A 26,223-nucleotide genomic window follows, 5' to 3' on the forward strand; every position below is an offset into this window, starting at 1 on the left:
CCTACAGAGAAGTCCCGCAGAAGGGGGTTGGCTACAGCCCTTTTGAACTTTTGTACGGACATCCTGTAAGAGGACCCCTGTGTTTGGTGAAGGAAGGATGGGAGAGACCTCTCAAAAAGCCTGCAGCCAACATAGTGGACTATGTGCTTGGCCTCCGCTCGCGGATGGCTGAATACATGGAGAAGGCATCTGAAAACCTTAAGGCCAGCCAAGAACTCCAAAAAGCTTGGCATGACCAAAAGGCTGTCTTGACTGTTTATCAGCCCGGACAGAAGGTGTGGGTGTTGGAGCCAGTGGCCCCAGCAGCACTCAAGGACAAATGGTCCGGGCCCTACACCATCCTGGAGAAAAAGGGAGAGGTCACCTACCTGGTCGACCTGGGAACTCCCCGGAGCCCCCACAGGGTGCTTCATGTCAACAGGCTCAAGGCATATGTCGACAGGAAGGACATGAGTTTGCTCATGGCCCTAGATGAGGGACAGGAAGAGGAGAGTGACCCTCTCCCCGACCTGCTCACTCAGAATCCTGACGATGGATCGGTAGATGGTGTTGTCTTTTGTGGCAGCCTCTCCGAACATCAACAGAGCGACTGTAAACAGGTTCGTCAGTCGTTCAGACATATGTTTTCTCTAACACCCAGTCAGACCAATTGGTGCACCCATGAGGTCGACACTGGTGACAGTTTGCCCGTAAAGAGTAAAATCTACCGGCAGCCTGATCACGTTAGAGACTGCATCAAGAGTGAAGTGCAGAAAATGTTGGAGCTGGGAGTCATTGAACCCTCGGATAGCCCTTGGGCTAGTCCCGTAGTTCTAGTGCCGAAACCTCACACCCCGGGCGGTAAGAAAGAGATGAGGTTCTGCGTAGACTACAGGGGTCTCAATGCAGTCACTAAGACTGACGCCCACCCAATACCAAGGGCAGACGAGCTTATCGATAGACTGGCTTCGGCCAACTACTTAAGTACGTTTGACCTGACAGCTGGGTATTGGCAAATCAGGTTAGCTGAGTACGCCAAGCCTAAAACCGCATTTTCAACCCCTGGTGGGCATTATCAGTTCGTGGTGATGCCCTTTGGTCTGAAAAATGCACCTGCCACCTTCCAAAGGTTGGTGAATCAAGTCCTTACTGGGCTGGATGACTTCTGTGCGGCGTATCTTGACGATATTGCTGTCTTTAGCTCCACCTGGGAGGATCACCTGGTCCACCTGCGGAAAGTGTTAGAGGCCCTGCAAGCGGCAGGCCTCACTATCAAGGCCACCAAGTGCCAGATAGGGCAGACACAGGTTGTATACCTGGGCCACCTTGTAGGTGGAGGCCAGGTTCAGCCACTGGAGAGCAAGATACAGTCAATCAGGGACTGGGCTCCTCCAACCACCCAGACTCAGGTTCGAGCTTTCTTGGGCCTGACTGGTTACTACCGGAAGTTTGTCAGGAACTATGGTTCCATCGTGACACCATTAAATGAACTGACAAGTAAGAAAATGCCAAAAAAGGTTCAGTGGACAGCGAGCTGTCAAAAAGCATTCGATGACCTAAAGCAGGCCATGTGCACGGCGCCTATCCTCAAGAGTCCGGACTACTCCAAACCATTCATTGTCCAAACAGATGCTTCTGAGTTGGGTGTGGGAGCTGTTCTTTCTCAACTGAATTTTGATGGTCAAGACCAGCCCATTGCTTTTATAAGCAGAAGGCTGACCCCTAGAGAGAAGAATTGGTCAGCTATTGAGAGGGAGGCCTTTGCTGTGGTTTGGGCCCTGAAGAAGCTGAGGCCATACTTGTTTGGCACTCACTTCAAGATTCAGACCGACCATAAGCCCCTCTTGTGGCTAAATCAGATGAAGGGTGAAAACCCCAAACTGCTTAGGTGGTCCATTTCCCTACAGGGGATGGACTTTACAGTGGAACATAGACCTGGTACTGATCATGGCAATGCCGATGGGCTCTCCAGATATTTCCACTTAGAACAAGAAGACTCACCTGGTCAAGGTTAGCTTATCGGTCCGACGTTTGGGGGGGGGTCATGTAGGAGAGTAGGGTCTGCAATCCTATGATCACCCAGATTTTTTGCTTTTGTTTCACTGGTTTACGACTTTCTCTGGCTGTGGGCCTGCCAATCAGACCCACAGCCTGGCTGTTCTCTTTCTAAATTACGACATGTACCCTAGGTGCATTTCCAATTGGTACTGGGCCACCTTATCAGACCCTGTAACGCAGGGCATAGGTGTACCCAGGGCCGCCAGGGGCTGCAGCATGTATTATGCCACCCCTGGCTGGCCTCCTAAATTTGACACAACTGGCTGCATGACAGCTGGGGCAAAGTCGTGTAATCACCCTTTGCTTTAGGTATAGTAGCTCTATATCTAACCATACAATGGACACCCGAGTTCCTATCAGTCACTCCTATGGCAGGCCTTGACAATCCTGAAGGCAGAGTGCGTGGGCTCGTGTGAACTGTGTTCTGGCCCGAGCCGAGCCCGGTTGCAGCTTGCGGAATCAAGACCCAATGGCTGTTCCATGATAACGCGTACCATATCGGTAACTCCGGTGTCGCGTTATCAAGGCATGTCGAGTAAGGTGTCATACGAATCGGGATGCTGCCCTCTCACCAACTCTGGTGACGAGGTTAGCATTCCGCCCTTCTAGAGGGACACGACATGTACGTAACTGTGAACCCCGGTTAAAGTTAACTAAAGCCTCAGCTCCACAAAATGGATGCTGCCACCACAGACACAAGTCTGACCTCCTGCTGCTGGGAGTCCTTCCAGCGAGGAGCGCTTGGACAAAGGGTTTCCTGTCGAGGGCGGTGTTCGCACCGTCCCAGACAGGGTTTGTGTATTCTGGGTAGGTAGGGCTTTTGCGAGAAGGTGACTGCGGAGTGGCACCCCGGTGCTCACTACGCATCTGCCGGTTAGAACCAGTTCCAGGGGCGCCAGCCCTGGCCTGGGGAAAGTCCGGCAGGGGAGAGGGGTGTAACTACCCCCCTTCCTGGTCCCACCCTTAGGGCAGGACCTAGTCATGTACCCACCCCTTTCTTTAGGATAAAGGCCGGAGCGGGGACCCTTCCAAATTAGATCATCTTTGAATCAAGAACTACTTTCTACGAAAGGACATTCGAGACTCTTCTCAAGATTTCTCCCTTGTGACTAAGGAGTAGTCACCCTGCATCAGCGGGCACCATCTAAGAACTCTGCGGTTTGCTGTAAGTCCTTCCTCAAGGAATCCGACGGCCCAGCTCGACGAGAACCGGCTTCCCTGGCACCTCTGACCTCTACCCACGTCATCAGCTCAGCTGTGATCTGTGGGTGCGACGAGACCTCGAGGGACCGGCCATCATCAGAACCTGCACGCTCTTAACCAGCACGACCATCGAAGCAATTCTCTGGTGAGTGCTCTGGGGTCCGAGAAGCCCCGACCCTGAGCCGCTCCAGCACCGAAGTGCAGTCTCCCAGCATCTCCACGATCTGCGTGGGGCCCTTCTGCTCGCTGCTCAGCACGTTGTCTGGTCACTAGCCGCTGGCTTGTGCCCTTCTGCGACGACATCCGACAATCAACACTGCTGGTCTGGTTGCTCCAGACTGGCCCTTGCTTTCATCTTTGAGAGAAGCACCCCGGACCCTCCTGGTCCACTCAAGACGCCATCTTAGGCCCACCACGTGGCCCTGAGATCTGCCAAGGCTTGTTGCCCCATCCTGGGCCCAGCGACGCCGACAGCATCATCCTTCGTGGGACAGCTCGCACCTCCACCGTGGTCGCCGACAACGCCTCCTGGTCCGTGAGACTGCAGAGCCTAGCGTCGCCCACTCACCTAGTCGAGGTGACGGCCAACCGGTGCCTTCCTGGTACCCTCTGACTACTGGCTAGTAGTACGAACTTGGTCCCCTCTGCTTTCAGGTATCATCAATCTCTGATCCAGGCTTGGATCTCTACGAACTATTCATCACTGGTCGCCGGCCAGCAACTCCTTTTCTTCCGGCTCCTAGCTCGTCAGCGAAGACCCCGACGCCTGTAAGACTTGTGCAGCCGCAGCCCTCGTGGCTAGGTAACTCGGCATTTCGGTGCCTGCATAGCCTCTTTACTCTAGGGTCCCGAGTCCCTCGCTTCCGACTTGCCTTATCGGGTCCGCCCGAGACCTTAAACTTTCCGTGTCCTCGGACACTTGTTTTAATTGTGCACTTGAAGTATTTTCCTAAGAGATTTGGTTTGTGCTTAGTACCCTGTCCTCATAAAGAGTACAGGGCTGTTGTGAATCTTAATAAATATCCTGTTTATTTTCATAACACTTGTGTGGTGTCCTTTCACTTGGTGTTCAAGGGGTACATGTGTGGTAAACAGCTGGCTTAACACGCCCTCTCGAGTCTTTAGCCTTAGACTGCTCGTATCCACGCTACTAGGATAGCTGGTCTTTAGGTTGACTTACAACCAATCATCATAAGGGTCGTTTGGAACGATACATAGCGGTCGCTAGAATAGCGAACGCTGCATATCGGGCCAACTTCTCACACCTCTGACCTCCTAAAGAGTTCAGAGGGTTTGTCTAGTAATAAATAACATATATATTTTATATATATCCTGTGTGGTGTACTTTCATTTGGTATTAAAGGGGTTACATATGGTAAAACAGCTGGCTTCACATGCCCTCTTGAGTTTAGCCTAAGACTGCTTTGTCCAAGCTACCCCTAGGATAGCTGGTTTATAAGGTTGACTTTACAACCATCAACATAAGGGTTGTTTGGACTGGTGCAAGGTGCTCACTAGAATAGTGAACATCATATACCAGGCCAACTTCTCACACTGTGGTCTTGCAGAGTCAGACTAGGAGTGCTTGGAGGCTGCGGCTGCCGAGGGCAGGGTGGCCGACAACTTCTGACTTCCATTCCTAGGCCAGAATGAACCACGTCCATGTCTCTGAAAAGCTTGGGAAGGATGTTCAGGACGGTGGCTAGGATAGGGCTGACACGACGGGAAACCCCTTCCGTTGCCACTAAAGGAGCAGAATGTAGACTGGCCACGAGGAGTAGTAGAGGGGCCCAAGGATCTGACCACAGCTTGAGAGTCCTTGAACCTCACTAGGGTCGAATCTGCCTTCTACCCAAAAAGGCAGGTTCCAACAAAGAGCATGTCCATCAGATTTGCCTGGACATCCCCCGAGAAGCCAGTTGTCCTCGTGATGCCTCAACGCCACTGTCGTGGAAATCGATCTACCCAGCAAATCTGTTGTATCAAGGCCACACCTGATGGTGAATTTTGCTGCATCTCTCCAGTCCATAACAGCTTGAGAGAGTACAGCCGAGGACTCCTCCGGGACTTGAGGCAAAACTTGCCCAACCGTCTTCCAAAGGGAGTGAGAGAAACAGCCCAATAAGCATGCAGTATTCACCAACCACAATGCCAGGCGGGAAGAAGAAAAAAGTTTCTTCCCAAATGAATCCAGCCTCTTGGATTCTCTATCCGGAGGGGCGGAACAGAACGTGCCCTGGGACGTCATACCTGCACCACCTAACTTTCTGGGGCGGGTTGTTGGCTGAGGAACTTTGGGTCACCTGGAGCTGGGCGATGGCAGCGGGCAATTGTCCTATTCACAGGAGCCTCTGCGCTAGGCTTCAACCACGCGCCTAGAAGGACATCAGTAAGTGCTTCATTAAAGGGCAAAAGGGGTTCTGAGGTGTAAGCCCTAGACTCTAGCACTTCGCTGACCTCCAGTGAGGGCAGCTCCAGTCCAAGGACCTCAGCTGACTTCTTAACCACAATGGCATAAGTTGCCTCCTCCTCCGTAGCCACAGTTGGCAGAGAGAGCATGGCAGTATCTGGAGAAGTATCCATTCCACTGGCCTCCCCAAGTTCCCCATTCCAATCCAACTGCTCTGCAGACTCGTCTTGGTGATCTAGAGAGTCCATAGACCCCTCCCATTCCTCTCCTGAGTCTAGCACATCCACAAAGTGCTCAGGCAACAACATAGAACCTCTGGGTTCAATCGATGTCGGAATCAGCAGCGAGCTAAGACGTTCCAGCTCCGTGTCGTCGGGGATGATGATGGAACTGGCACCACCGATGGGCAACGGCAGCACCACAGGCACTGACTTCGGTTCCGACGCCGGAGGAGGTCACTGTGGCATGACCGGCGTCTCCCCGAATCCGGGATCGGATCCCTGAGGCCTCACTGGCGCTGTGGCCGGAGTTGACGGAGTCGAATCCGTCGGGCCCCTCCTGACCCCACGGGCTCCTAGACTCAATATACCTGGTACATGGCCTCGTAAAACTGAGGTAATATGAATTTTTATGGTCAATTGTGTCCCCTATCGTAGACCCCAGCGGCTCCATGTACATGCTTCTAGTACATGTAAGTTCCCTCCACAACCAGCTATGAAGACGCAAATACATTTGCGTCCAACGTTAACATGTCCTCTTTCAGATCCACCATGAATGGGTCCGATATTCAGTTCCTAAGTGTGCCTTGCCAACGTCTTTACATGGTGCACTTTCATGTTTTTCTGGCCCTGGCGAGTTGGGCCTTGTTTTCTGCCATTCAAGCTTTCTCCTGCCTTCTGCCTCTGGAAGCTGCGGCCTGAACCTGCATCTGTATCCATGACCTTTCACTCACTCCCTGCGCGGCTAGCGGTGCCTGGCTCAGCCTGCCGGCCTGCCAAGACTGTATTCAGCCTTCAAGTTATCTGCTCCGCTCCTCGAAAAATACATTCCTGTCTAGTAGTTTAGGTAAACATCCTTCCCAGCTGCAGAGCAAAGGGCCCGGCCTTTCTGTCTCCATGCAAGTAATTCATAGCCTCCGTTACCATGGTAGGCCCATGGCCCCCTTGCTTTACACGTAGACACGCAGTCGCATATGCACGCACTAGCAGTCAGTATAGAATAGCCTCTGCCCGAGAGACCTTTCCTTCTAGATAATACAGTTCCTCAAACACAAGATATTAGATATGATTTGGGATTAGGTTGTTCTGACAGGATTTCCTGTATCTCCCTCAGGCCAACGGAGGTGACTGAGGCTGCGATCGACACCCAGACGAGGCGGTGAGGAGTGCGGAGGATCCCGACCAGAGCCTAGCTGAGAGAGCAAAGTCCGAGGTATCCGGAGGCCCACCAGTTCCGAAGTTCCAAAGTGCTTACGTCACGAGTCGAGTCCAGTCGAGTCCAGTCCGGTGTCGAGTTTCCGAGGCCTTCTGTTCCGTGCTTCCCGGTGAGTACCGTTGCTGGGGACGCATCTAGACGAGCGCATTAATTTGTGCCGGTCAAGACGGGTTTGGGTACGCAGACCCGGTCTGCACTGTTTAGCGGTGTATCTGTACTGTTTAGCAGTATATCCAGTATGAAATTAACTAGTTTTATTCTAATCGTTATTGTTCGCTCTGAAATGTTTTAGTATGTTTTAATGTCGTGGTATGAGTGATTGTTCGATCTGCATTATTGTGTTTACTGTGTTAGTTGTGTCCAAGTTCGAGTAAGTATCAAGCCCAGAGTAGCACGACTGAAACATGCCGCTGTTCTCCAAACTAAGACAGATAGGAACCAGAAAAGGGATTTTAGAAGAAGCAGTGCCTGTTCCACCTAGGGACACTCCAGGGCACTTTATGTACCACAAACACGGCCTAGATGCTGTATTATATCTCGATTTGTGGGTAGACTATACTAAAGATTTAGCAGAGAATCAAAGATGGCCCGCTACAGGGACATGGGATGCCGAGTGCATCATGAGAGTAGAGGAAGCGTTATGGAAAAAGAAAGCCAGACAGTCACAGAAAGACGCCATTGAACTATGGCGTAAAGAATCGCACAGACGCACAGAGAAAGCACTCAGAAAAGCAGAGAAACATAAAGAGGATTCAGACAAAGCCCAAGAAAACGTATTAGTTGAGGAGGGGATACGAGTAAAAGCAGAACAAGTAGACCGACAACGAAACACTCTTATGAATGGTATGTATCCTTTGCTGGCCGAGGGTTTACCTAAGGCCACTCTGGAAATACCGAAGGATCTGCCCCCTCCCTTGCTCCCGACTAAAGTACATCACAAGACCACAAAGGACATATTCCTTTCTTCCTATCTAGACGACGTAGCTCCCGCATATACAAATCCACATGCTCAACCACTACCCGCTGATGGTACTCCACCCCGAAATCATCTACTCCCACCTCCGCAACGAACTCCTTCTCCCGTTCCACCCCCTGCACCTGTTCCCCCAACCCTTCCTGCACCTATTCTTCCGATCATTAACCCATTAAATCCTTTTGGTCCTGGCACCTCGGGAGGTGCGACAGGTTTTCAAACACCGCCACCAGCACACCGATTGACTTATAGGGATTTAGCGCAACAACGTACACCTCAATCAGCCGATTATGACATATTTAAAGAACGTCTCTCAGACTGTAGATATGATCCAGTACCCGGTAAAGACGACAGAATGATGCTCGCATCAGTACGATTACGACGAGTTACAAACTTTTTATTGTTACTACCAGGAATGGTTGATCATCTAGACAGAATATATCACTTTGTTCAAACGGGGGAAGGCCCTGAAAGTATTGGCGAGGCCATGGCTTACCAGAAAGTTGCCACTCAAGGCAAGATATTACGGTTTTTCATAAACTGCCTAATAAGAGAACAAGATAGGCCTGGTGTAGACCAGGAAGAAATGAAAGCCCTTAATAAATGGGGTCAGAATATAGCCGATGGAAAACATGATAAACAGAGTTGCATAGACAATATGTATCGAAGGATCCGGAAGACAGTAGAACAGATACACGAAAGAAGAAGACAGTCCGCACCAGAAATAGATTCAGATAAAAATGAATTTTCAGAGGAGGAGGAACAGCTAGAAACGGCAACAGGAAAATCACAATTACCAGTTAGAGAAATGATAGCATATGTAGGTAAGGGAAGACCCTATAATAATTCAATGCGTCCGGTACGTCCGGAAAGTAAAATAATCTTTCAAGCTGCCATGTCAAATCCAAAGACCCCCCGAACATCTATTCCAGGCTACCGATAGAATACTTCAAGAACGCATGGGGTACCATGTACTCAATTCCATGGATGAACAAGAATTGGCCAGGTCAGCCGTACAATGGACTGACGATCCTGATAAATATAGTGATGATGGTTTAGTGCAGACCTTTTTAAACCTTTCCCCTGATGAACAGAAATTAGCTGGCATATATATGGTTCAGCATCTCATTACATTATTCAAAGGCCAACATTCTGATCCAGGTCCCTTACCTGATATTTTAATAGAACTACTCTCGCCACAATGGAGAGGTCTAGGTACTGACTTGATTAAAGTAATTCTAGAACATCGACACAGGTATAATACTTTCCTGAATACACGGTTTGTTCCAGCTCCACCCGTAGACAGAAAAATGTATTACATAGACAGACAGAACCCCTTGCGAGAAGTGCATCCAGTCCAGAATGCTGATAATACCCTTAGACGCGTGTTTGTGTACACGCCCATAACGAAAATGGAACTGTTAGAAATGAAGAAATTAGTGCCCAGTCACGATAAAGACCCAGCAGGTTTCCACCGCGAAATCAAAGACATGTTACTCATGGGGGATTATACCTACCCCGACATTATGAAAATATTGAAAGTATTAATGCCTGCCGGTATTTACGAGAAACTCAAAGAAAAAGATTGGGAGGTAGGAGACCAAAAGATTGATTGGGCTGCATTAGAAGACGAAGAAAAGATTCGTACCCCAGGAACGGGGCTTGGGGACAAATCTAAAGCATTACCAGGATTGTTAGTGCAAGTATTGCCACGTTTATTAGCAACTAAAAAGGAGGACTGGGATGCAATCTCAGCCTGTAAACAGAAACCCGATGAAGACACTAGCGATTTTTATTCCCGATTTGAGAAATGTTTTGGTATTAATAGTGGCCTGAAAGCAAGTAGCGAGTCATATCCACATCTTTTCGTAACAAAGCTAGTCGAAAATTCCCTGCCCCAAGTTAAGAATCGTGTACAGAAAGTCGAGAGCACATGGCAAGCAAATACACCTTCACAAATGTTACAAATGTTACAGTACCACCAGAATAGAATTAGAGAGGAACATGAACACGAACAGAGACGCATGAAAGACACGAAAATGAAAATGTTAGTTGCTCAATCAGTTCCAGCTGACGGTCAGAAAAAGGGCACGACACAGTCAAATAATTCAACAGCTCCTGTTAAAGGGACATGCAACTATTGTAAACAGCCAGGTCACTATATAAACGATTGTGCAGTTTTGAAACATAATATACTTACTGGAAAAACTAAAGAGAGACCGCGTCCTCCTAGACAGGACCAGGTCCAACAACAAGTACCACAGAATATCCAGCCTATGCAAGCCTCACAACAGACAGTACAGACAGTAGCGGTGCCACAACCCCAACCGATTGCTGCAACTCAACATGCATCACAGCAGATGTACCAGTATGCCCAGACTGATTATCCCGATTATCAGCGATACACATGAAACAGCCTAGAGAGGGAAGTTGGCTTGCCTCTTATTGAGGTTCCTGTAGATCAAGAGGGTCCTTATGTACACAGTCAAGTATTAGGGAAAGACAGAAAGTTTTTAATTGATACAGGGGCAAGCCGAACAACAATAAGTCATGACGAGGTCCCAGGGGCACCCCTCTCAGGCTCACAGAATGTTTCCCTTGGTTTTTGAGGCAAGTCTATTATTAATGAAGTATCACAACCACTTCCCCTTGCAGTTGGTCCATTGACACGTACTACAGACTTACTGCTCACAAAGTCATGTCCAGAAAACTTGTTAGGTATCAAGACTCTGAAAGCTCTAGGAGCTGTTATTTGCTGTTCTCCGGAAGGAGTACGGTTGTTTCTACGTGACTTTAAAGGTCACTATGTGTTGAGAGATATTGATCCCCGATTACAGAATGTACCTGCACATTTATGGGCGCAAGGCCCCACTGATGTAGGTTGTATGCACATTACACCGTATCGAGTCACACTCAAGCCAGGTGTTGTTTTACCCCGAATTCGACAATACAAGTTACCCCCCGATGCTGTAGTGGCTTTACTGAAAATCATTGAAGAGCTCATTGCACAAGGAGTGGTTGTAGAAACCAACTCGAATTTATGTAATTCTCCTATCATTCCGATTCTTAAACGTACAGATCCCAATGCACCACCAGTTTACCGATTAGTTATTGATTTGCGCGAATTGAATAAATGCATTGTACCGCAGTACCCTGTGGTCCCAGATATCTCATCTCTATTGACAGCTATTGATTCTGAAGCAACGTTCTTTACTGTTATTGATCTTAAAAACGCCTTCTTTAGTGTCCCTATTGATCCGGAAAGCCAATACCTTTTCGGATTCTGTTTAAATGGACGAAGCTTCAAATTTGCACGCGCACCTCAAGGATTCACAGAAAGCCCCAGCATCTATAGCCAAGCACTGAAAAGACAACTCGACAGTATACACATGCCTGAAAACACTGCCCTACTACAGTATGTCGATGACCTACTGATCACCGCCCGAAGCGAACCTGAATGTGAACTAGCGTCACTGACGGTTTTACATTTCCTGGCTGACAAGGGGCACAAGGTATCCCCTTCGAAGCTGCAATTCTGTGTTCAGCAAGTTATTTACTTAGGGCACTTGCTGTCCAAATGGGGGAGACAGCTAACGCCCGATCGCATCCAGTTAATTGCAGGTATGTTACCACCCAGGACACAAAAGGAGGTGCGGGCTTTTATAGGCCTCACTTCTTACTGCAGACAATGGATCCCTCAGTATGTATTTCTAGCAAAGCCACTCATTCAGTTAACAACTCAGGAGGCAGCGTCTTCGACTGTCCTCCCTTGGACTCAGGAACATACACAAGCTTTTGACGACTTAAAGAAAGCCTTATGTCAAGCACCAGTTTTAGCGACACCATGCTACAGTAAGCCTTTTACACTTTTTGTCACAGAACGTGAAGGTACTGCATTATCGGTACTCACGCAGGATCAAGCAGGTTCACACAAACCGTGTGCTTACTTCTCTAGTACATTGGATCCAGTAGCCCAGGCTCTGCCTGCGTGCTTGAAATCAGTTGCAGCAACAGCTCTAGCAATCAGGCAAAGCGATTCAATAGTGTTAGGACATCCATTGACAGTACAAGTTCCACACTCCGTGGAAGTTCTTTTAAATCGAACACAGACTCAACACTTGACTATAGCAAGATTGACAGGTTATGAATTGACATTATTTCAGCCACACATAGAGATTATACGTTGTAATACATTGAATCCTGCTACACTTTTGCCATTAACTGAAACAGACCCATTGGCACATGATTGCATAGAAGTCATTACTATCACGACGAAACCCAGACAAGACTTGACAGACACTCCATTACCAGATCCAGACCTGACACTTTACGTGAATGGTTCATGCATGAGAACAAGTACAGGAGAATTAGTGGCCGCCTACGCAGTCACAACAGAAACTGAAGTCATAGAAACAAATTGTATTGACATCCTGTCAGCACAAGCAGCAGAGCTCATCGCTCTGACACAAGCCTGTATTCAAGCCAATAACAAGAGAGTTAACATATACACAGATTCACGTTATGCATTCGGAGTTGTTCACGACTTCGGTGTCCTCTGGCGAGAGAGAGGTTTTTTGACTTCTCACGGTGCCAAAATTCAACACGGTCCCCTCATTCAAGCTCTATTAGACGCAATACATCTGCCTACAGCAATATCCATCATGAAGTGCAAGGCACATACAAAAGTTACAGATACTATTTCCCAGGGTAATGACCTGGCAGACCGAACCGCAAAACATACGGCTCAGAATCAGATTCACACCACTGACCTGACAAAGACAATAGTCACGACACCGACACATTGCATGACAGTTAAGGATCCCGCCCTAGATGTAATTGACATACAGACACATGCTACACCAGACGAAATCAAGAAATGGACTGAACTAGGAGGGATTCAGACAGAACAGGGATGGATGACGAAGGGAAAATCCACATGGTTTCTCCCCGACTCTATGGTTCAAGTTATCATTAATACCGTACACAGTCCAGCACATTTAGGAGAAAAAGCCATGTTAGACAGTATTCAACATCTCTGGTTCAATAAACACTTACGAGCAGCAGCCAAACAGAAAGTGCGTACTTGCATGATTTGTTGTCAGTTCAACCCAGGTAAAGGCGTTCCCGTAGAGCAAGGTGGTTTTCATCCTCCCGATCCCCCTTTTGAAGTCCTCCAGATGGATTATATTCAGATGGAATGTTGTCGAGGTTTCAAATATGCCCTCGTAGTTGTATGTGCACTTTCCCGTTGGACAGAAGCATATCCAGTCCCAGATTACACTGCTCCGACCACTGCCAAGCAGCTGGTTCGTGAATTCTTCCCTCGATATGGTTTGCCCCGTGTCGTGTACTCAGATAATGGTCAGCCATTCTCGTCCGAGCTTATGAAGCAGGTATCACTCCTGCTAGGCTACCAATGGAAGTTCCACTGTGTCCGACATCCTGAAGTAGCAGGTCTCGTAGAGAGACACAATCAGACCCTGAAAACTCGTCTTGCAAAAATCTGTAAGGAGAAGGGTGTCGACTGGATCGTAGCTTTGCCGGTCGCCCTTTTTTACATGAGAATGGTCGCCCACTCCAGAACAGGGCTATCCCGGTATGAGGTGGTCTTTGGTAGACCGCCGAATATGTGGGGGACGCCTTTGCCTAGAAAAATTACTGATGTCGATTGTAATATGTTGACAGATTACCTTGCCTCCTTGATGTCTGCACTACAATCATGTCGTTCACAGGTCGCTGCAGCCTTTCCCGACAACACCGAGGTGAAACCGCATGACGTCGTTCCAGGAGACATTGTACTTGTGAGAAATTTCCACAGGAAAAGTCCGCTGGAGCCCCGGTGGCAGGCGCCGAAGTTGGTACTTCTCACCACGAGGACTGCAATCAAGGTCGAGGGCCGCAAAGGGTGGCTCCACTCGAGTCATGTGAAGAAATTCCGTGCATTGCCAGAGACTGACTCCCCCTCCCCCTCTAAGGACTGTCCAGATTCTAGTGACTCTAAACTTCCCCTGATAGAGAAAACTCCACAGCAGGAGTATAAAGAAAAATTGAGGTCTAGCAAGTCAGACAGTTTAATTGTTTAAGTCCTCCCCTAGGTGAATCGGTTAGACGTGTTTTCTGACATGTATCCCCTAGACCCCAACAGAGAGAGAGATAGACAGAAACAGCTCAAGAAACGTGAATATTGCAAATCTCTTCGCAGCCACTGTATTGTGACTTTATTGATTATGTTTTTTCTGAGCCTCATGATTATTGCTGCAAGTGTGCTTCTACACATATACTATCCTATATTCAAGCGTGCAAATTCTCCCTTCAACGTCACTGCCGAGCATTCTTTTAGTGAACTGCCCCCTCATGAACTATCTTACAGACTTGCGCTGCGCAACAATACATTCATTAGTATGTTACATCATTCCCATCAGACCAGCAATGCTACTAATTGTTGGATATGTGGCCGACTCCCTCCCTATCAGAAATACAAAGGAGTTCTGCCTCTTTTTCCGTACCCGTTCACACACAATGGGTCCTGTGGTGCATGGTTTAGTTTGATTAATTCCTTGAATTCAGACTCCGTAGTCTACCAGGGTAACTGGGTATGGGGAAACCTGAACGTCGTTTTGCATAAAGTCTGTTTCCCTGACAAGGAGGGTCTCCCCAAAAGGACAGGAACTGATCTAGAAAATGAAGTATATGGATTAGGTAACTTTACACTTAACCTCATGATTCTCAGTGTTGAATCCAAAACAGAACCAGTCTTGCCCGCCATGTCCGTACTTCCAGTCAAAGGTGAATTATGTGTCAGAAAGAATGGTTCAGTACACCTGGGTCATAGTAGATGCACTACTGTGATCGAATTCAGTGATAAGGGCAAGTCTACGTTCAAAGCTTTACGTCATTCCTACTTCATTTGTGGTCATACCGCATATATACGCTTACCTCTAGATTGGGATGGCACCTGTTACATTGCATTCCTTCTGCCACCTGTTTTCTTAGCCCCTCCTGATTATCATAGAAACACCCATCTAGTACATACTAGACCCCAGAGAGATCTCCCGATTGTCGACTACACTGAAACGGCATGGGAACAATACACAGATTTCAATAAAGGTTTCTTTCCTTACCTAGGTGCTGTCTTTAATAGCAAACTGATACGAAAATTAACTAGAACCCTTGAGGCTGTAGTGAATGAAACTACTTCCGCCCTGGGCAACTTAACAGAGGAGCAGTCTGCGATGCGGATTGTTGTTCTTCAAAATAGTCTCGTCCTTGACGTCATCCTGGCCGATAGGGGCGGAGCCTGTAAGGTCATCGGGTCGAGCTGCTGTGTTTTCATTCCAGAAAACGCGCCATCAGTATATAGAGCCATAACCCGCCTTCATAAGATTGCAAGTCTGATACACCAGAATCCAGGCACCTGGACTTGGTCCGGTTGGTTCTGGACAACATTGTCAGCCTGGGGATGGAAAGTCCTATCCTTCCTAGGTATTGGCCTTCTCATAGTATTCAGTTGTTGCCTATGTCTACAATGTGGGCCAGCGATTTGCGGCTTGTGCGCCACATCATGTATTCCTCATTCAAGTCCTCATTCAAAACGCCATAAGAAGAAAGAAGAACAAATGATGTTACATGAACAGATTGATAGATTAATGAGGATTGATATATCATGAAGGGTCCGTAGGGGACAAGGAGGGAATGAGGTAATATGAATTTTTATGGTCAATTGTGTCCCCTATCGTAGACCCCAGCGGCTCCATGTACATGCTTCTAGTACATGTAAGTTCCCTCCACAACCAGCTATGAAGACGCAAATACATTTGCGTCCAACGTTAACATGTCCTCTTTCAGATCCACCATGAATGGGTCCGATATTCAGTTCCTAAGTGTGCCTTGCCAACGTCTTTACATGGTGCACTTTCATGTTTTTCTGGCCCTGGCGAGTTGGGCCTTGTTTTCTGCCATTCAAGCTTTCTCCTGTCTTCTGCCTCTGGAAGCTGCGGCCTGAACCTGCATCTGTATCCATGACCTTTCACTCACTCCCTGCGCGGCTAGCGGTGCCTGGCTCAGCCTGCCGGCCTGCCAAGACTGTATTCAGCCTTCAAGTTATCTGCTCCGCTCCTCGAAAAATACATTCCTGTCTAGTAGTTTAGGTAAACATCCTTCCCAGCTGCAGAGCAAAGGGCCCGGCCTTTCTGTCTCCATGCAAGTAATTCATAGCCTCCGTTACCATGGTAGGCCCATGGCCCCCTTGCTTTACACGTAGACACGCAGTCGCATATGCACGCACTAGCAGTCAGTATAGAATAGCCTCTGCCCGAGAGACCTTTCCTTCTAGATAATACAGTTCCTCAAACACAAGATATTAGATATGATTTGGGATTAGGTTGTTCTGACACTCCAGACTTCTGTCTCCACATGTAGGGCTAAATGTCAAGTCCCCTTCACCCTCCAGTTACACGTCAATCATAAGTCATGCTGCTGCGCGCGCATCTCTGCCACATGTTCTTGCTGACTCTGCAGGATCTTTCTAGGGATCCACCCACTTATGACACCTCTATGTGACGTTTCTTGCACACACCTCCGTGTACGCCCTAGTGCACGCCTCCTGTTACGTATTTCTGCTCTTATCTCGTTTCTCTCAGCTGTTACGCCTTCTGCATTCAATGTTACTGTATGAAATGACTATATATATGATTACTTGTTAATAAATCATTGTACATGTCCATTGCAATTCCCACTCTGAACCCTCGTGGCGATGAGTCATGCTACCTGGTTCGAACCAATTCCTTTTTAAGGAATAAAACTCCATTTAAACCTCAGATACCACGGATTCTGCCTCTTCATTTTGACTGAGTTATTCTTATTGAACTTTACCGCATAAATTCCGTATAGGTAATTAAAATTTACCACAAAACTCTTTAGTCTGAGTGGGGTTCGCTCCAGCTCCCGGAAAAGGGGGGAGGCGCAAAGCTGACCCTGGCTCCGGCTCCGCAGAACCGTGCCTAGAGCCTGGTGCTCCTTACCTCCTTCGTCATTGGACAACATCCGAGGTGAAGACGAAGTCTGCTTGGACGACAACTTCTTATTGTGCCTCTTCCCTGAGTGTCCAGATGACCTCAAGTGGGCTGAAGAGGACTTTGGTATCCGGGAGCAGTTCTGCGACCTCCTCTTCCTAGATCGGGACCGGGACTTCTGCGGAGTTTCGCTTGACAGTGTCGGCTATCGGGCATCAAAGCCCGCTCCCACAAGGTCTTAGGAGCCACGTCACAACAGTCCCAGCACGACTTTGGATCATGGTCGCGCTCGAGACATCATAGGCATACAAGGTGGGGATCGGTGACCAGAATTGTGCAGGCACAAGTCCCACATGCCTTAAACCCTGTCTTCCTCGAAGATGTCGAGAAAGAACCTGTCAAAAAGCAGCAGAGAGGCATCTCTTCCCGGATCACCACTTAACTGGTGCAGAAAGAAAAGAACTGACGTTTGTGGGCCTGGGTGGTTCCTATATAGGTACCACGATGTCATAACTGACACTAACAATGTTGACGACGCCACGCAGAGGCGAATAGAGCCACCCAATGGCGCGCGCAAGGGGTATTGCTCAGCAAAAGTCTCCGGATCCAGCCTGATGCCTGGGAAATTCAAAGGTAAGGCTAGAAGTCTCTATCAGATTAGACTGGTCATGTTCTCATATGGCACTATGCCTGAGGCCAGCAGCAGGGAATAAAGGCAAAATGCTCAATGGAAACAACCATTGTGGTCTATTGGATATTCTGATCCATGTGCACAGAATTATTTGGAAAGAAACAGTATTCTGGCCCATGCAACACTTCAAGAATAAGAATAACAATGATGTAAAGAAATACAAATATATATTTTACTAGAATGTAAAAGCTAAGCTTACCCTATCATCACTTATCTTCAAAATCTTTGTCAGGAATAACAGTAAGAGGTTAGTCCAAGCTTCTCTGTGACTTTCTGATGTGAGTGTCAAGAAGTAACCAAGTGCCTCACTGCAAACACTGTAAGGTAATAGAAAATAGTTTATTCAGCAGAATACATTAAAAAACAAACTAGTTTAATAACTGATTAGAGCAATTAATAAACGTACCATTGATATATACATTTATTTGAAAAGCCAGACTCATTTGATTCATTGAAAAATGTTTGGCACATCAACAACAATGGATCAGATCAACACATTTAGGGAACAATTTCTTAGCTTTAGAACAAGTTACTTACCTTTCGTAATGCTCTTTTTGGTGGATTCTCTACCTTACTGCAGATGCCTCACCTGGTGTATATCCCCAGGTGCTTGATTTGATGGAGAAAACTCAACAGCAGTACTCCTGCATGCTGGTGGGTGGTGCTAAGAGACTCTGGGTGAACACCACTCCATACCAGAATGACGAGCAGAGCCACATATAAATGCCACCCATGCACGCTGAGATAACTTGTCAGTGGCCTCAGACGTGGAGTCCATCAGCGAACCAGAAGGCCCCCTGTGCAGATTTCCTTTTTTAGAAGGAAAGGAAACCATTCCACTGAACGAGGAGGTTGGTGAGGAATCTGCGGTTAGAGTATCCATCAGAAAGAACGTTACCAAAAGTAAGTTGTTCTGATGGATACTTCTAACTGCACATACCTTACCTTATGAATAAATATCAAAGCAGCACCTTCCAAAAGGTTGGGTCCATGGAATGACTCAGACTAACAAGTCCTGCAGTATCGAATTGGCAAAATGTCCATCGCGACAGAGTTCACTGCCAAGGCAAAATAAAGAAATACAGAAATGCTTGAGTGTTTGCAACAAACAACTGTCAAAGATGCTGTCAAATTTGTCCACTGGTTATTTGTTGGTTGCCCACTTGTTTCTTTGTCACTCATCAGTGTCAACAACATTGTGACCCTTGTACCAGATACAAGGGTCTCATCAGGACTAGAGGAATATAGGGGCATCGGACAATCCAATGTTTAATAGTGTGGATAGAGTGGCTGAAGCATACATGCAGAGTGGGAATTAACACTCTAGTGAAATTGAAAAAACATGCTCACTTAGGAGTGATTGATTCCCATGAGTGGAAAGGGTCCGTGGTGAGCAATGGATCTGGTGTCGTGGGGGCGTGGCTAGAGCAGCAAAGATGGTGGGCACACTCTAACGAGGCTCCGCTAAGACACCCCCTTTATCTGAAAATATCCTGTCAGCCATCGAAGCCCACAACAGTCACTGCTGCATACCAATGTCCTAGTGCAATAGACAAGGTCGGTGGAAGTGACTGGGAGGCCGCTGCCAACGCCTGGGTCCACTGTGGTGGTGGGCCCTGGCAGCCGTGGGGGCGGCGCTGCACTCTCAGTCACTGGTACAGGACAAAGCCCGGCCCTGGCCCGGACGGCGACAACACTGGATGTACCCTGCTGGGGACCGAACTGTGTGCTGTGGTTTGCTGCTGTCGCGCCATCTTACGCTAAGGCCTGAGCAAAATAAAAGCTCGCCCGGAGCATGTTGCTGCCCCAGACGCAGGCAGTTCCTTTCCGCCAACAATAACTGATGGCTAGACCTACCTCACAGGAACCGCAGCGGCCTGCACTATACAAAGAAGGACGGGGTCTTGGCTGCCAGAGGCCACCTGCTCCTCACCACGAGTCTCAGGGAATACGGGCCTCTGCCTTACCCGCTCCTGTCTCCTTTGTGCGCCGCAGTGGAGTGCGGACGCCTTAGCCCCCCGAGAATGGGCGCGGCTGCCAGGCGCTGGATATGGTGGCAGCCGTTCATACCTTCTTTTTGCAGTGCACCAGGGCATAGCCGCAAAAAAGTTAAACAACGGGCCGCCTGTGGCTTAGGCGTGGGACCGGCTGGGTTGGAGCTGGTCATACCACATTCTCTCGGACTGGCAGTTGTAGTCTGGGCCCTATCAGTCTCCACCCTGGGCATCCCTGCTGCGTCGTGAATCCAGCCAAGGGGGGCTAGTGGGGAGGATCCTCTGGCCCGTGCTGTCTGGAGGTGTAGAGCTCTGCTGAGGCGGTGGGCCTCTTCTTTTGACACCACCCATCTGCTGCCTCCTATCCCTTCTCACCCATAGTGCCACGTGTGACCGTCGCTGCTGGAATCGCTTACATCTGCTGCACACTGGGACACGCCTTTGTCCTCATTATTGTTGCCCACCCTCATGCCCCTTCTGATGTGAGCTGCTACCTGGGCACAACTGGACTCTCTGGGCTGCTTGCTCTGCTGCATCTGAGTGGGCCCTCAGGTGATGGCAAGCGGGCCTGCTGCCATTAGAGACCTGGTCCTCTCCCTGCTCAGTGCTCAACCACAAACCACTAATCCATGGGGTACTTGCGGTCGGGCGCCCAGTGTGGCCTCATGCCCACCTGCTACTGCAGACAAACTGGCTGACACCTTGCTTCCATGGACCCTCACGGCCACCCCTCATCCCTAGGCAACAAATTGGACGTAGTCCTGGATGATGTGGAGAGGACTAGGGCGTCCCTGAAAAGCATCTAGGTTTCCTTGGGGAGCAAAATAGATAACATGGCAGTAGATCTCACTCTGCTACATGCAGACCAAGGTAAGCTGTAGGACTAGGTCCAAACTGCAGAGCAAAATATTGCCGAAATTCAACTGAAATCCAAACAGATTGAGTCAACCATGCAGGCACTGGTGGACCATGTGTATACCCTAGAGTGAATGGTGGAGGGCAGTTCAGGAAGAAATTATGTCCGCATGGTAGGCCTTCCAAGAGGGCGTTGAGGTGCAAAACTTGGTAGAATACATTGAGCATCTGCTATGCGACCTGCTCCTTCTGATCGCCCTATCACAATCTTTCTCGATTGAGAGGGCCAGGCTCCAATCCCAGACCACTACTGTTCCGCCTGCTTCACTATGGTGATCGCAACTCCATTTTACGAGAAACCCGGAAGCTTGAGACGTTGGCGTTGACAATGCCCACATCATGTTTTTTTCAGACTATACTGGGGCGGTGCCATGTCAACGGAACTCCTACTTGTCTATGAAACCTCATCTCCGCAACCTGGATTTGCTGTACTCCCTCTTGTTCCCTGCATGTCTTCATGTTGTAGCCGAGGGGAAGGCGCATGTCTCCGAATCCCCAGGGGGCGACAGGGAATGGCTGGAGTCATTGGGACTTGCATTGTCGCAACAATCCCCACCGGAAAATGCTATGCCTTGAAATCCCATTGGAAGTTGCCGATGCAGATGCCGCCGGCTAACACAGCGCTCCCCCAGACCCAAGGCGGCTCCTGACCTGGAACAAGTTATACAGAAATGAAGGCGGGCTCTGCAATCAGTGGTGGTGATAAGTGAGGTTATTTGAGACTCAGGCCCTGAATCTGCAAAGTCCACCAGCGATGACGGTTCATCCCCTACATGGCCCTCTGAGAGAAATTCAATGGTCCCCCCTAACATCACTCCACAGTCGACCGACACAATCATCTGAACTGTGCTCTATAGATTGCATCAGCCTGTTTGACGAATGCACCAAGGACTGCCAATCATCATAGACTAACTTGTATCCCAACGAACGTCTTTTCCTTTATAGCTGGCAAGCAGGCTCTTTGCCGTGCGCTTTAATTACACACATTGCTGACATTATGCCTTCACTTGGAGCCACAACATGGTGCCCGGATGTGGTGCTGCGTGCAACTGGCTGGCTGGCACACTCCCTTCCTCATTGCAAGGGGTACGTCACATTTGGCTGCTGCACCTCCACCCACGCCTTACACTCTCTTTGTTGTAGTTCTTGTGTCTCTGCTGCACATTGTTCTGCAGTTTGGGCGGAACATGTTGTCTCTCTGCTCTAATAGTATTCAATGTTTTTTCTTGGTTTTGTGTTTGGGTACATTTCTCTATTCTGTGAGACCCGACCCTGAAGCCAACTCTGCGCGGGTCCCTAGCTCTGCACCAGGTAGCAGATCAACATACCCTCACAGACTAACATCATTACTTGGAACGTGCGGGGAATGCACACATTTAACACTCACCTAAGCAACTAAGCTTCAAAGGCGATGACGTGGTCAAGTGTTTGCCACCAATTTCTTCTCCTCTCCTGTGCCAGAGAAGTACTGATTTGGGTCAAAACATGGGACCTTCACTGCAGAGGAGGTGGTTGTCGATATGGAAGGCCCGCTATGTGCTAATCAAAGGCAGCTTGGACTGCTGTTACATCCTCATAGGCACCATATATGCACCGAACACAGATCAAATCCTGTTCCTCCACCATCTGTCTGAGACACTCTCCCATTGGAGTGGGGTTCCGTGGCTTATAGGACGGGACTTCAACTGTGTCGTGAACACTGACCTCTATCAATCCTTCCCTACACTGCCACACACAGCTGCAACCTCTAACGCCCAGGTACTACATGACTGGCTTAAACATTAGTAGATCATTGATATCTGCACCAGCGTAACGCATACACAACAGTGTATTCCTTCTTCTCCTCACCACATCACCTGCACATTAGAATTGACTGATTTATTGGCACGACCAGCTTACTAGCCTCCGTTACACACATAGACTATTTTGGCCGCACCCATTCTGATCACAGTCCCCAACACCTGCAGCTCACATGGGACACAGGGCCTTCCACCATTCCCAGGTGGCGCTTACAAACAGCGGTACTTGAAGATTCTCCCCTTTCGTGCTTCACTTAACACTGCCATTGAGGATTAGTTTGAGCTCATTCATGAACTAGACTGGTTGAGTGGGATGCGTTTAAGGTGGCAATTAGAGGCCACTGCTTAGGGGTAAATTGGAACATGCGCAAACAACTTGATAAATACATATCCTAAATAGAACACACACTCCTGAAAGACAAGACCATGATGGCACAAAGCCCAGCAAACTTGTGCCGCCTACTGCAGGTGCAACAAGATCATGCCTCGCTGCTGGAGTGACAACTCTGCCAAAACTACGCGGGCTCATGCCACTGACAACAATACGCCCTGATCAACCAAGGCACCTCATCCACTGCTGGCACCCTGCTTTACGCTCAGCGCGACATACACCACAAGCTGACCAGTCACTGTATTTTGCTAGATTAATCGGTATCCAACACTAACTCACACAACATCGACTCCTTCCTCTCCACTGTACCCCTACCCCGCATTACACCAGACCAGTGGGCGGAGCTTGATGACCCGATAACTCTTAAAAATACAAGAGGCAATCTTATTTGAAATGCTACCACGTTATGGCATTGGAAGTTGTTGTATGCAACTGGGTAAGCTACTGTACACTCAACATTTGGCCAGAGTCAGGACACGCCTCCTGGTCTCGGAGCAGACACAGATTTGCAGGGGCACCCGCCAGGGCTGTCCGCTCTTCCCATTAATCTTCTCCCTAGTGAAAGAGTCACTGGCACTTGCCCTTCGCGAAGAGTGGTGACTGGGGTATCCTCATGGGCAATGGAATCCATTCCATCTCTCTTCATGCAGGAGATCTGCTTATCTATCTCAGGGTTGTGCATTCAATTCCTGATACAATCGCCAAGATGCTTAACTACTTCACTGACCTTTCTGGCCTGAAGGTCAACTGGGCTAACTCTTGGCTGTTCCCCTTTGCTCCTGCACTACTGGACCAGGGACGGACCGGGAACCAAATCAGGCCCTGGCAAAGTGCTCCCTCTCCCACCTCCCCCTGGAGGGGGGGCTGCGGCCAAACTCTCTGTCAGGCCGGTTTCGGACGATTTTGTTACAACGGCCGATATTGCGCTGTAACATAATCAGCACCCAGGGGCCCAAAACCGGCCCCTAGCCCTGGCGGCCCACCAGGGAAATGCCTGGTGCCCGCTACGGCCAGTCTGATCTTGTATTAGACCCACACTTCTAGCTCAGCGGGACCCACGTAACGTGGCAACCCACCACATTCCGTCATCTAGGAATTTGGATGTATTATTCGCCTACGGACCTATTTGACAGTAAGCTCACATGAGCCACTAGGTCTCTAAGAGCACAGATGACGTTTTGGTGGAGACTGCCTTTATCGGTAGGAGGGCATGTGGCCTTCCTTAAAATCGTAGTCTTCCCTTGTCTCCTATATTTCCAACCTCCCCCTCTATATTCCAGCACCCTTCTTTCACTCTCTTGAGAAGCTAATGAGGGAATTTATATGGAACAATTCTCGCTGCAGAGTGGCGCTTTTGAAATTATACTTACCCACAGTTCAGGGTGGGCTTGCCGTACCAAATATCGAACGCTACTACCTCACATCCCAACTACAATTGGTAGCTAAATTGTTGGCAGGCCTACAGCTTTCTGACACAGAAACATCAATGCCTGTCTGTTCCGCCATTGCACACGAGCACCAATACCCGACCCCTTACTCCTAGGAGTAGCATTTTGCTCCTTTCGCCAATGCCCTTACCTAACGAGATCGGTGACCTCCTATGCTCCAGTAATAGCCCTGCTTGGCACACCCAGGGGCCAGATCACCACTTCATCGGCGTAAATAACCGCCTGGCATGCGGTAGGCCATCACACCCAAGAAGACCTTGAGCGGACGGAGGTCTTATATCATATGAGTGCTTGATGGAGAAGGATGGTTTACCCCTGGCCATTTCATCCTATAAAACTACCTGATCGTGGCGATGGGGAACAGGTGGGGCGACTTGGCACAGGAACACCTGACACACCTCACTGTGCAGGGCATTCTTGTGATGGGAACAGGCTGGCACCTGATCCTTTGGTTTGCTGACTCGCTATGGATCCACACTGCATTACAGCTCACACCCCTCCACCACAGTTTGGAAGATGCTTTGGCTCACTCCTGCACGGACAAAGAATGGACTACCTTGCTGGAAAGCCTTGTCCATATCCTGTGCAATTCCCACTTCCACCTCATCCAATTTTACATCATACATAGAGCATATCTCAAACCTGCCAAGATAAACACTATTTCCAGTGCATGGATGCCGCCTGCCCCTATTGTCACTTGCTACATGCAGACTTCCTCCATATGTTATAGATTTGCCCACCCCTGCACTGAGACTGGCAGGTTGTCCCATTCCATCAACCTGCCTATACAGGGCGCCCAGCGCTCCATACATTGGAAGTATGTCTTCTAGGCCTTTAATGCAGGCAGAAGAAACAAAGGGTCGCATCCTACTTCCTTGACTAAGGGTTCCTGACAGACAAACAGCTCATTTCCAGATGATGGAAATGACATGAATGCCCAGCTCTTGTGGCCTGGACGTAATCCCTCATTGCATGTGCCCAGGCAGAGAGCGTTGCCTTACATAGGGAAGGCAGCCTAGGGCTGTGTAAATATCGAATAGCAACCAACTGGGACACTAGTCTGATTGATCTGTAAATCGCCACTCAACATGCCACTGATGCTCACGCTGACGCGCTAACAGACAGGGGAGACAGCAGATAACCAAGGGGCTTCTGTAGGAGGCTAGCTTAGTATATGGTGCACACTTACAATGATGCACCCTGCACTAATCCAGGCGACCTTTATGATGATTAAAAGCTCTCAGTGTGGTAGTTGTGGATAGCAGCCTTCAGCCTTTAAGGCAGCTTGTTTTACCACTTGTAATCAATAGTAAAGATTAGATAAGAAAGAATCACATAGTGTTTATGAAAAATAAGTCTATTTATTAACACAACACAATCCCTCTTACATGGTATATCTCGTATCTGGAGACATCAACAATACACATACGAATACTTTAGAGAAATCAGGTAAGTAGCACAAATATACACTGGTCTCCAGGGGGAGACTAAACCATATACTAAATAAGTGGGATGCAAATTGCATAGAAGAGCGGACCTTGGTCCAAAGAACTTAGAAGAGCTTGGAGAACCAGAAACCACCCAAGGTAAGTACCCAGGAACCCCAAGGCTATGTAGAGTGGAAACACAGCTGTGTGTTCAATAGAAGTCAACAGACAAGTTGTGGTTGCCGTTTTAAATAAAAAGGACCTTTGCCAGAGGAGCCCAAAGGAACCCTTTGGAGGACAGAAGGTTAAAGAGCCACCCCACCTGTGAATGCCCCAGGAACCAGGTTACCTGCACCAGGAAAGCCAGGAGCATAGGGGTGAAGAGATGCAGGAACCGCTCGTAGACAATGGGTGACTTAGGAAGAAAGGCCTCTGGAGAAGTCTGTGAAGATGTCCGGTGGAATCCAAGGGTGGTTTCTTGAAGAGGAGA

General features: G+C 48.7%; 1 protein-coding gene across 1 annotated transcript in view; it reads right to left on the reverse strand.

Annotated features, from left to right (window-relative positions):
• ARFGEF1 (ARF guanine nucleotide exchange factor 1) overlaps positions 1–26,223 on the reverse strand; it is a 1,029,389-nt gene that overhangs the window by 58,641 nt on the left and 944,525 nt on the right. Inside the window, exon 24 of the mRNA XM_086918014.1 lies at positions 17,959–18,076. Within this exon, the coding sequence (XP_086774140.1) occupies positions 17,959–18,076 (118 nt within the window). The remainder of the gene's footprint in view (positions 1–17,958; positions 18,077–26,223) is intronic.

Source organism: Lissotriton vulgaris, chromosome 4_1, assembly GCF_964263255.1.
Source record: "Lissotriton vulgaris chromosome 4_1, aLisVul1.2, whole genome shotgun sequence".
Taxonomy (NCBI): Eukaryota; Metazoa; Chordata; class Amphibia; order Caudata; family Salamandridae; genus Lissotriton; species Lissotriton vulgaris.